The sequence below is a fragment of the Tupaia chinensis genome, unplaced genomic scaffold (assembly GCF_000334495.1).
Source record: "Tupaia chinensis unplaced genomic scaffold, TupChi_1.0 Scaffold000318_1, whole genome shotgun sequence".
Taxonomy (NCBI): Eukaryota; Metazoa; Chordata; class Mammalia; order Scandentia; family Tupaiidae; genus Tupaia; species Tupaia belangeri.
This window is the reverse complement of record NW_006159811.1, coordinates 1,053,947-1,066,860: the sequence shown is the minus strand read 5'-3', so window position 1 is coordinate 1,066,860 and position 12,914 is coordinate 1,053,947. Positions and strand designations below refer to the sequence as shown.

Genomic DNA, 12,914 nt, shown 5'->3' with positions numbered 1-12,914 from the left:
ATGAGAAAAGTTAAAGGAAGCCCCTCAGGCAAAAGGATGATTTAAAATGGAACCTAGGAAACATACACAAAAATAAAGAAGCCGGTAATGAATAATGAAGGTAAACATTACATATTTCTTATTTTAAATAATATATAGAGTAAGGATACACTTTTTTAAGTAAAGTAGCATGATTCATTTTAAAATTTTATAATATACAACAAAATTTTCACTGATTTTTCCTAGGTGGAAGGATTGTAAATTGTTTCATTATTATATGTGGTTTGCCTTTTATTGGAATGATTTGCTTTAATTTTATTTATTATTATTATTATTACTATTATTATTTTAATTTGACCAGAGAGCAAGAGAAGGAAAGGAAGAAAGCAAGCTACCAGGTCCAGGACTTGAACTGTGGTCACCCATGTGGGAGTCCAGCACCTTAACCACCTTGCTACCTGTGGCCCACAAATTGTTTAATTATAATCTTGATGTTTATTTTTTTATTTTCTAAACTGTCACTGATGAACTTACGTTTTGTACTAAAAAGTAGATTTTTTTCTTATGTTCTGTTTATAATGTATGATTTTTAAGACCTCTGAGGTTAGAGAAATTTTATAAGCTAATTGATAGAGAAATCTGATGAACTGATTATTAAAGAAAATTAATTTTCTGTTATGCAAATTTTTCTCAAGCCAGCCTCATGACCTGCCAGATCCCATATGACCACAAGGTTCAAATCCTGGCCCAGGGGCTTGGAAAACATGGTGGGCTTGTGTGTGTGTGTGTATGTGCCTAAAATCCCAAAAGGATGGAGAGATTGGGGTGAAGGGAATGACGCATGACATGCCCCTTTGGAGTTGCTCCTTCCCTCTCCCCCTCTTTCTGTTGAGTGCATATACCCTCTGGCAATTAAATAAATAAGAGGCTTCTCTACTTTTTTTGCCTGTTACTTGATAAAGAAGAAGAGACAATAAAAAAGGCAAAGCAGAGTCTGTTCTCCGCTACATAATCCAATGGTAATAGATCTAACTCTTTAGAGAAAAAACAAGCATTAAATATAAACCTGTTATAAATTCTTTTTTTTTTTTTTTTGGAGAGATTTTTCACTATAGGGCGCGTGCGCTCGCCAGACAGACAGAGAGAGACATTAGAGACAGAAAGCGAGAAATCACCCCCCAGGGCGGATGGTCACGCCGCAATCCCTTCTCCTCCATTCTCCTCTCGGGATCTTGGGCACGCACGCACACGCGCCCGGCGTGAGTTTTAAGCCACCGGGTCCGGGACACGAACCGCGGTCGACCACGTGGGAGTCCAGTGACATAGCCATTATGCTAACTGCTGGTTCCCAACCTGTTATAAATTCTGTTGACACTCAACTAGCTGAAGCCCTGGAGGTGCAGGCACATACCTGTCTTGAAGGACTCTTTATTTTAAAAAAAATATCCAAGGTAGATTACAAACTGTTCTCTAAAATGGTTAGAAAAAGAGCCAGGAATGGGTAATATCGACCTATCAGTGAGAACAGTATCTACCTGCATCAAAATATCTTTTGTAAAATTAATCTCCCTTTAACTTCATATAAATATTACATTTTATATTAAACCAGTCAAGATTTCTTGTTGGGACTAACAGTAAAATAGCATTTTACTAGAGAAAGAAAAACTTAGCGCAAACATACATTCTTCTTCTGACTGGGTAAAGCAAGGCTATGGGGATGATGGCTCTTTAGAATTTAAGTCTAGAATCCAGGCGCCATTATCCACAGGGCAGAGTCACTGAAGGATCAGAGAAAATGTGTGTGAAGACACACTGAATGTACATAGCAAACGTAAATAATGGCGGCTATTACTGGCTACGGAAGTGAACTGAAGACGCACGAAGACGCCCTTATTACCATCAACAACGAAGCTGAGCTAACGCATTCCAGACGGCAGTTCCAGACCCATGGACACCTGTTGACTAATGTGTTTCCCGTGCAAGGAAGTGAAGCACTCAAAGTTCAGAAATTTAAGAAACTGTCTTCTCATCTTGCCAGGGGAATTTCTTGCACATAAAAATGAACAGTCATTGTGGGGAAAGAAAAATGACTGCGAATACAATTGATATATTCTTAAACACGTAAGAGCAGGAAGTGGGGGAGGCGAGTTCTCCCAAAATTTTAATTTGAAAAGTACCTCTTACAGAAACAAGCAAATGACATTTTGACTTGGAAATTTTGAAAAAATTATTTAATTATGTGCCATACTGATTTCTCCCCTGCCCACATTTTTAACCACTAAAATAGGGAAATTTCGATATTGACCCTGCAATCTCAATATTGAATCATCTCTGTCCTGCATCCTAGAATAAAATTCAGCCATTTAGTTAGAGCAATCAAAATCTCAGTGGAAAGGTCAAAAGTTTGGTAAGCGAACAAGGCAAATACACGAGAGGGAGTGAACCCAAAACAGAGTAATAGGACAGAGAGCGAATACCAGGAGAGGCTGAATGTGTGATCTTGACTTGAATTCAGTGAATGAGCAAAGGTATCCGTGGAGAGAGAAGCCCAGTCAGGCAGTGGGCAGATGTCTCAGGGAGCTTCCTCTTCCCACATTCCTGGACCCAAACTGAGGAGCTCTAGAAAAAGACCAACTACCCTCCCGAATCTTGCTCTCTTGTTCATTCCTAATTTCTAAAACAGCGATATAATGGGTGCTCAGAGCAGCAGTTGTCGAATGGAAAAATGATATATAGAAAAGAGAAAAAAGATAAATTCCATGAGAAAATGCCACATGTCTCATGGCATCCATGATTGTGAGCTGGCAAGAAAGGATACAGAAGAGCGAGGCTCTGTTAATAGCATGACCAAGTGATGCTCGCTTTGGGGCCAAGTTTGGTTTCACTATGGCAAGACCAGCAAAGGGCCCAAGGGAAATAGAGAGTCATCAAAATAGGGAGAATTGAGGGGCAAAGAAATAACAAAGCATGAATATGCCTAAAGCCTCTGTAGCAGGGCCAGATGGTGGCACAGTGGTACTGCAACATGACCCACATGGGGAAAAGGTCCTGGGTTTGCATCCTGGGACCTCCCTGAGCATGACAACTGAGATTGCAGGTGGCTGGTGGCAGGAAGGCCCTGTTAGGGTTGCCCATCTCTCTCTCTCATGAAATAAAAATAGATAAACAACAACAAAATAAAATTTTAAAAAGCCTCTGTGCTATGTCTCTGCCAAATTTCAAACACACGTGGTTTAGATGTTTAAATATCTTATCATACAGGGTCTCTCCTTTGGAGATTATTTCTATAGAGTTTTCTACAAAATAAAGGTAACCAGCCAAGACCTTTAATGAGCTGAGCCATTCAAAGTCACTAATATCTTGACAAGAATCGTTCCATTAATTTGTCAATAAGTAGGGACTGTCCCATGGCAAATAGACCCAGAACAGAAAGAGACTTGTCAAGAGTCCTACAAAGAACAATGATCAAAGAGCAGTGAATGTGGTCAAGGGACACGGAGTCAAGTCTGTTGTGAATCCTCGAGTGATTCATCCCACTCAGTAGAGAATTGCCAAAGTGCAGAGGAAGCTGATGGGCAGAGAAGCAAAGATGAGTCCAATGCAGACTGGTCTGACTCCCCAGCCCATGCTCCCAGACACATATACTTAGAATTTAGACAGGTATGGGGCCAGCCTGCGGCATGGTGGTTAAGGTGGCTGGATTCCACATGGCCAACTTTATGGTTCAAGTCCCAGGCCCATCAGACTGAAAAACATGCCAGGTGTATGTGCATGAGTGCCTAAAATCCTGAAAGGAGAAACAGAGGAGAAGGGATTATGGAGTGACCACTCCACATAGAGTGCTTTCTGGGGACTAGCAGATGTGTAGCAGTTACATTGCTGGACTTCCATATGGTTGACTGCGGTTCAATTCTCATACCTGGTGGCTTCAAGATCACACCAGGCACGTGTGCGTGTGTGCCCAAGATCCCAGCAGGAGAATAGAGGAGAAGGGATTACGATGTGCCCCCCCACCACCGGGGGGTGATTTCTCACTTTCCCTCTCACTGTCTCTGTCTGTCTTTCTCCACCAAGTGCATGCACCCTAATACAAAAATATCCTTTAAAAAATGCCAGTTCTCCTCTGACCCTGTAGTGCTGCCACACCTCCAGAATTCTCTTATATGTAAGAAAAGAAAACTTTTACCTTGTTTAAGACAAACACAATTCTCAACTGATAGGCCCCCATCCAGCCTTCTAAGGGTTTGCAGGGCCCAGGCCAAGAGTATAGGTGGAGGTTCCTGCCTGCGGATCAGCCCTCTTCTTCCTGCCTCACGCTCTGTCCACTGTGTGCGAATGTCTGTGCCCACACCTTCCAACTTCAGTCCTCATGCTAGCATGGTCCCTCCACCTCTCCCTAGGCCCAGGATATAGGCCTCCTTTCAGGAGGACAGAGTCCCGAAGAGTTGGGGAGGGGTAGCTTTGGATGGCTGCAGGTTCATCTGGGCAGGGAATTCTAGAATTCTCGGAACCCAGGTCATGACCCAGCAGTGGGGGAAGGATCCAGGTGGCAGGTTCCTCTGGCCCTGTAATCTCTGTGGGAGGAAACACATTCTTTTAAGGCACAAGACCTAGGGCAGGGGCCCCAGCTGCCAAGGTCTACAGGTAAAACCACTTGCTTCTCTACCTTTTCCCTCCTAGTGCCAGCCTTGTCATCGTTCACACATTGGCAGTACCACAAAATGTGCGGTGGCCCAGTTAACATGTTGTAACAGGTTTAGTAAAATGATCTTTCACAGAAAAAGTCTAGAAGTACAGCTTGAACTCAATTGTTTTGTTTCCCCCTGCTGAAGAGCAATGTGTACTCACTGAGATGAAGAGTAGAGAGGACATGAGAAGGCGCCCCCCAGCGGAAGGTCGCGCTGTGATATCTTCTCTTTCATTTGCCCCTCCTTTCAGGATTTGGGGCTCACACACGCTTCTAGCACATTCCTTAAGCTACCAGGTCTGGGACTCGAACCACACAGTGGTCCATGTAGATCCAGCCACCTTTACCACATGCCACTGGCTGGCCTTCTAGTACTCTTTTTTTTTAGGAAGATTTTGAATTAGGACTCTTGTTCTTGCCAGAGAGAGAGAGAGAGAAAGAGAGAGATGGAGACAGTGAGAGAGAAAGTGAGAAATCACCCCTCAGTGGAGGATAGCCACACTGTCCTCCCTCCTCTTCCATTCCACCCCCCCAATCCTGGACATGCCATTCTCCCCACCCCCATCCCAGGCACACACACACGTGCGTCCGGCGCAGGCCTCAAGCCACCGGGTCTGAGACTGGAACTACAGTCAGCCAGGAGGGAGTCCAGCGTCGTAACCACTATGCCATCTGCAGGCCCACTCTATTACTCTTAACACTGCTATTTTCTCTCATTAGACAGCAGAGTAGAAAGCTGACTCAGCCTTACTCAGCAAGCTTTTCGTTGGCGAGCCGTCACCATCAGTCCACTCAAACGTCTATGCCGGTGGACTGAGTGCACTGGAGGGCTCCATGAACCTTTGGCCTCTAGCCTTTGCACGGCCACTTGTTTGAGGACACTCTTCAACCAAGCTGGATCTGTCTGCACACACACGGCACCTGAGGAGGGGAACTGGACAGCAGCACACCCTGAGCACCCCGACCTGGGACAGACACGCTCTCAGGGAACAGTGGGAGTTCAGAGGAAGAGAACTTTACCCGGCTGCCACTGAGCCGGCTGAGGGCGGGCCCCATGCAGCGGAGCACCTGTCTCTGCCACTGGGGAAGCCGTCCCCTCCGCCCAGTGCAGCCAGGGCTGGGTCTGCTGGACAGGGCCCCTGACTACAGATCCCCCTCTGCTCACACCTCTGCCGCAATGACTTTGGATCCTGTGAGGACTCTCCCTTCCACCTGGCCGGCCTCGCAGGACCGGTAAAGCCGGCTTGCCAACGTGAACCAGCCAAGCGAGGCACTCTCTGTCTTTCACACTCGCTTCACTTCGTTCAGCGATCCTAAGCCTGACTGGGAACACAGATCTCTACGCTCTCTAGGCTGGAGCATTATCAAAGAACTGAGCGCTCACCCACACGCCAGGGAACTGCTGGAGCCCCTGCCAAACAGCAAAGTGTCACCAAAAGTCTCTGAGCCAGTAATCTGCGATGCAGAGACTCGCAGCCCCAGATTCCTCTGTATTTTATGCTTATCAGTCTCCTCACAGGATTCATTGTACATGCAAGCTGGCTGTGAGCAGGGGGGACCACAGCGTGAAGACCCTGGTGGGGATGCCTGCCTATGTCTCTGTGTGTGTCTCACCATCTTTCTCATGAAATAAATAAATAAATAAACTTAAAAAATATATTTTTCTATATATTATGAAATACTGACATCTTAAAAACTTTCTGGCTGGGGTAAAAATAGACCCACCAGGTCCAGCCAATTCCTAGAGACAGGAAAGTACCCCATCCTGAGTCCCACCTGCCCTGCCTGCCCTACCCTCCAGGAGGTTATATTCCTCTGTCTTAATCACATTAGAGCCAGACCAGGAAATGAGGGCCCAGCCCTACAGCTTAGACCCCCATAATTACTCAAACTAGCGAGCCCAAACTGTTCAGCCTGCCTGCCTGGCCTTCCTGGGGAAACCCCAGTGAAGGCTTTGACCTCAGTCCCCCTCACTCCTTCCTGCCTCCAGGCCGTCCCGAGGCTTCCCCACAGGTCCCCACACAGGGTGCCTCCAGTCTCTAGGTCCTGTGAGCTTCCTTTTCGGGAGCCTCTCCTGTGTCTCCTCCTGCACCAGCACCTGAGTTACCATCACATTTACACACACACATGCACACAAAACATAGAAAAGTGGGGGCACAGGCTAATTTGTAAGGTCCCTTCTAGCTCTCCATATCAATGGTTCAATATAGCTCTAGGAAGTGACAGCCACAGTAAGCATTCTGTCCCTCATGGTCATCTGACCAACTTCTCTTTCAGATCTTGGCTCAAAAGCCAGTTCCTTCCACAGGCCTCCCCGGCTGTGACACCCCACAGGAGACCCTCCTCTGCTTCTCCTGCTGCCCTGTGCTGTATTACAACACTCCTCTCATGAGGGTGTAACTGTGTGTAAATGCGTTTGTAGGCTCCCTGCTCTCAGCAAGTTCTGGGAGGACAGAGGCCAGTCTTTAAGGCTGTGTCCTCAGCACTCACAACCAGCAGGAGCTCTGTGGTCCGTCATCATGAAGATATGGGTGGATAGTTCTGACAGCCCCAATTGCCTTGGTCACTAGCCCTCTGGTGAAAGATGTTTTCTTTTTGTGGAGAGGTTTTTTTTTTCTTATTGGGCACGTGTGCTCACAAGAAAGACAGAGACAGACAGAGAGACAGAAAGCGAGAAATAACCCCCCAGAGGGGATGGCCACGCCGCAATCCCTTCTCCTCCATTCTCCTCTCGGGATCTTGGGCACGCACACACACGTGCCCAGCATGAGTTTAAGCCACCGGGTCCGGGACTCGAACCGCGGTCGACTACGTGGGAGTCCAGCAACATAGCCATTATGCTAACTGCTGGTCTGTGAAAGACGTTTTCTGATGACCAGCTCGGAACTTGCTGGGACAGCCTCTGATCCTCTGCCTGCACTCAGAATTAGTCTTTTGGACATATGTACCAGTGCACAAATAAAGCATCTGATTACTTTTTTACTTTATTGCCAGAGGGCACATACACTCATTAGAGAGAGAGAGAGAAAAAAAACAACAACTCCCCAATGTGATGTGGCTATACCACAATCCTTTTTCCTCCCATTTCTCCAGCCTACCAGGATCTGGGGCATGTATTATACACGCATCTAGCATGTTTTCAAGCTGCTGGGACTGGGATTCAAACCACAGTCAGCCATGTGGGATCTGACTCATAATACACAGAGCTTACCCACTGCACTATGGGGCCAGTCCCAGATTATATTTTAAGGGGAAAGGGTTTTTTTTAATCTCCTATTTTTATAGTCAGACAAACCCAGACTGTTATGCCTGACTCAGTTCTTGTTAATAATACAGAAGATCCTGTGCCTTCTTGCCCGAGTTCTTCAAATTAATCTAAGGTCTATTTGTCCCAAAGCATTACTAATTGCATTGCAACTTTGTTCGTATCATGGAATTGGAAATGACATACATATTCAACTGCAGAATGACCATTAAATAACTATGACACATCAACTGATGGCTCCCCTGCAGGCTCTGACAATGATACATGGATATAATCTGAAGTTAAGAGCGAGACATAAAATTTCATTCGCAGTGTGACTGCATGATGAAAAATAAATAAAATACATGCGTACAATAGGAGACACTACAGAATTTTTATTTGTGAGGTTTTTTTTTTTTTTGCCAAAGGGCATGTGCGGTCAGAAGAGAGAGACAAAGAGAAGTCAAGTGAGAAATCATCCCTCAGAGAGGATGGCCATGCCATAATCCCTTTTCCTCCTTTCTCCATCTGGGACTTTGGGTACACACACACATGCACCTGGTGTGATTTTTTTGCGGGGGTGGGGGAGAGGTTTTTGCTATAGAGGCATGCGCTCACCAGAAAGACAGAGAGAGACAGAGAGACAGAAAGTGAGAAATCACCCCCAAGGGGGATGGTCACACCACAATCCCTTTTCCTCCATTCTCCTCTCAGGATCTTAGGCACGCACACACACGTGCCCAGTGTGAGTTTACACCACCAGGTCCAGGACTCGAACCACGGTTGACTACATGGGAGTCCAGAGACATAGCCATTACCCCAACTGCTGGTCCCCCTGGTATGATTTTCAAGCTGCCCGGTCTGGGATTTGAACTGTTGCCAGCTATGTGGGAATCCAGTACCTTAACCACCATGCCATCTGCTAGGCCCATACTAGAGAATACTAATAGTGACTGTATTTATATGTTAGGATGGTAGGTAGTTTTCTTTTTACTTCTCTGAAATTTTCAGCTTTTTCTCTAATGATCTTTAATATTTGACTTTCCAGGTAAAAAAAATCAAACTCGATAAATCATTTAACTGCTCATTAAAAAAAGAAACTCCAATTAGAGTGAAGAGACAATCCTCAGAATGGAAGAATATATTTGCAAACTCTCCCTCAGATAAGGAACTGATAACCAAAATATACAGAGAATTTAAGCAGCTTACCCACCAAAAAAGAAAAAAAAGTCAGTTCAATTAAAAGATGGGCAAATGAGCTGAATAAACTCCAGGACAGATCAATGAACAGCCAAAAAGCATATGAAAAAATGCTCAACATCCCTTATCAAAAGGGAGATGCAAATCAAAAACACAGTGAGATACCATCTAACCTGGCAGAATGGCTAAGATTACAAAAACACAGACTAATAAGTGCTGGCGAGGCTGCGGTGAAAGCGGCAATCTCCTGTACTGTCAGTGGGAAAGTAAATTAGTACAGCCGCTGTGGAGAACAACCTGGACGTTTCTCAAACTAATGTATGTGCTAGTCAAGGGACATAGTCTGTCTCCATGGCCCATCGTTTTCCCACCATGCTCTCCTGCTCCCTCTAGTGAAAAGAAGGGATGGAGGGGAAATGAGCACATTCTAGATTTCTTTTCATGCCAGGATTCTTTCTTTTTTAATTTGCTAAAGGGCGTATGAGCTCTTTGGAGAGAAAGAGAGAGAAAGTTAAAAAGCCCACTCTTATCCCCTGTGGAGGATGGCCACACCATAGTTCTTTCTCCTCCATTCTCGTCTTGGGATTTTGGGCACACATACCTGGCATGTTTTTCAAGCCACTGGGTCTGGGCCCCAAAACAGCTCAGCTGGCCATGTGGGATCCAGCTGCCTTAACCACCATGCCACCAGCTGGCCCTCATGCCAGATTCCTCTGCTGGTCAAAGGCAGAGTCTCCATTTCCACTTTTGCCTCAATAGGAGATTCTGTCCAGTTACGTCCTCCCATGGCCCCACATGGTCAGAGGAGAGAGCCTTTACCGAACACTAATTCACCGTGTTATCTCAAGGTTCTAACCAAGGCACGGTCCATCCATTATCCCTCTTCGCCTATAAACCCATTCCTTCAGGGTCAGCAATGCTATCATTGTGGCCAACTTTGCAGGCCCAGAACAACATGTACACAGTTGAGGCCAGCTTTCTGGGCGAGCAGGGGTGAGCAAGAGTCGCTCTCCAGTCGTCGGTACAGTTATAGGCGACCTTTGTTCACAAGAAATAGTTTGGCCGGCATGCGCCAACTGACTAGATATGATCGCTGACACCATTAGGGCCCAGAAGTGCTTTCAGACTCTCTGTTACGCGGCTCATTTTCTCTGCACAGACACCTGCTGGTGTAATATTGCCCTGGGGACGGAGGTCTGGGGAGGGGCTTCACTACAAGAGAATTCCAGAACAGAGCTGGACACCTGGCAAGAGTCCAGTTCTGTTAGCACCAAGTGAGTCCCTAAAATAAAGCAAGCCCCCCCCCAGGCCACCCCAGGGGAACACAAATGGGTGAATAGGGAAACAAACAATTCCACGAAGTCAGTCACGTGAGATTATAGCCTAAAGGAAATGACACTGGTCGGAGAGAAAACCCGTTACAAATCAAACCGAAATGCAAAGCAAAGGTGCCAACAGGAAACACCTCATGAGCAAAAGGAAATTAATAAATAGAGATAAATCCTGAAAACAAGGCCAGATCATTTGGGTACGTGCTATGGGGAGAATGCCACGGGGCTATTATTACGTCCACTGTCCCTCTGTGTCTTTGTCCGGGCCCCTGGGGGACAACTCTCTCTGACGTCGTTCACTTACTTTCTCTGGAACCGGACCACAGGATCAGCAAGCAGGTCAGTGAAGTCCAGCTTTCTCCCCTTCTCGATGACATCTCGATGCTTGCGGACAAACAGCCACCCGATGTGGGAGAAGAAGAAGCCCCGGCGGGCGTTGTGGGGATCAGCGTCCGTCTCCGAGTACTTGTGGTGGACGCGGTGGTCCCTGCACCACTCGAAGATGTCATTCTGCAGAGAGAACGCAGAGCCTGATGAAGAGACAGACACCAGTGTGCCTTCCCAGGAACCTCAGCAGCACCCCCGGCCCCCAGCTCCAGTCCGTGTCGCTCACTTCCACCTCCGTCGTGTCCTCAACGCACAATCCCTCAACCTCACATTCAGTCCTTGAGGGGGGTCTGTGGTGGTTTTCATCAGAACAAGACTGAATCCTCACTAAGCAGGGATCGTAGCTTGTCTTAGGGAAGTGCCCACTGCAGGAGGTTCAGGCTGGTTGGGTAGACTAGTGGGGAGAGCTGAAAGCAAGCTTCGGAGGGGCTACTGAAGTCTCCTAGGAGGTCAGAGAGATCTGGGATATGCTAATTCCACCACATTACATGTATTGAAATACTACATTGCACCCCATAAATAATACATTTTTTAATGAATTATAAACAAAACTTAGAGCCACCTGCCCTCCATGAACTAGTAGTTAAAATACCCATAGCCCACATGATGCAGTTCGAATCCCAGCCCTGGTGGCTTGAGAAACATGCCAGGTGTGTGTCTAAGTGGGCCCCAAGTCCCCATGGGGTGACGAAGTGGAGACGGGGTTGCAACATGACCACATCCCATAGGGAAGTGCCTTCTCTCCCTCTCTCTCTCTCTCTTTGCCTCTCTCTGGCAAGTGCACGTGCTCTCTGGCAAAACAAAACAAGACTTTTTAAAAAAGAAAAGAAAAAGATCAATCTTAGGATGAGGCAAGGTTGTCAGAGCACAGGACAACCCTGAGTACTGAAGGGAGCAGGTTCTTGTTCTGAGCCCTGCTTCTCTCCCCCATTTCAACGGCCTTCATGTCTCACTCTCACAGAGAGCAGGAAGCCAGTACATAAGATACCCGAAGAGCTACTTCCGCAAATGGCTGTGAAGTGCCAACCACAAATGAGATTGTCTTAGGCCTGACCTAGCAGAGTGTAACGGAAAGGGAGAGGAGGGGACGTGGCCTCCCAAGGATCTGGCAGTCATCAGCAGTGGTGGCTGCCGGCAGAGAGCACTTACTGGGACCCCAGACAGACTCTGCAGCCCACCAAAGTCTGCCACACCCACAGAGCTGGGGTGGAGCTCAGCATACACAGGCTCTACCCTAGGGACCTCTCAGTGGAGAGAGTCAGAGGACTGGGTCTTGGGTGAATGATCAGGAACAAGAATTGATGGCATTTTAGCTGTTAGAATGAAAGAGACCTATCTGTAGCCATGGGTCAGTCAGTGAGCTCTACAGACTTTTTAAAAAACTATTTACTTATTATTATTACTATTATTCTAATTTCTTAAAGTTTGCTATAGGGCACATGTGCTCACCAGAGAGAGAGAGGGAAAGTGGAAAGCAAGCCTTCAAGTCCAGGACTTGAACCACAGTCAGCCATGTGGGAGTCCAACACCTTAACCACCATGCCACCTGCTGGCCCAGCTCTACAGACTTTTAATGTATACTCGATGTTTTATAAAAAAATCTGACAATGCTTTCAAACCTTTGAGAGCTAACTTAGATTGAGAAGAAGTGCTTTTAATAGGGAAATTAAGCTGAAAAATATAATAAATTTAAAAGAGCCCACAAGCCTTTTTGTTTTTACGGCAGTGGTCGTAATGGTTCACACAATAATACTAATGCTTGGTAATCTTCTCATTAGAAAGCTGCTGGTTCACAGATATTGGCTTCATCCTGGTGATAAGAAGGGAAGAAACTGTTTTTCCCCCTCAAAATTCTAACATTTTGTTCTTGAATCCAAAGGGGGTTCACTGAATTTCAGGTTTCTCTGGCTCACAGAAACTGCTGGAAGACAATTCAACCTTGTTCATCCCCTTCTACAATTAGACTTTTTTTTAAAGAAATATTTTATTTAACTTATTTATTTATTTATTTATCTATTTATTTTAATTTTGACTAGAGAGAGACAGAGTGAGAGAGAGAAAGAGAGAGAGAGAGAGAGAGAGAGAG

At 46.1% G+C, this 12,914-nt stretch overlaps 1 protein-coding gene across 1 annotated transcript in view; it reads right to left on the bottom strand.

The window, feature by feature from the left end:
- Positions 1 to 12,914, bottom strand: part of SCD5 (stearoyl-CoA desaturase 5) — a 173,996-nt gene that overhangs the window by 33,440 nt on the left and 127,642 nt on the right. Inside the window, exon 3 of the mRNA XM_006151429.1 lies at positions 10,746 to 10,951. Within this exon, the coding sequence (XP_006151491.1) occupies positions 10,746 to 10,951 (206 nt within the window). The remainder of the gene's footprint in view (positions 1 to 10,745; positions 10,952 to 12,914) is intronic.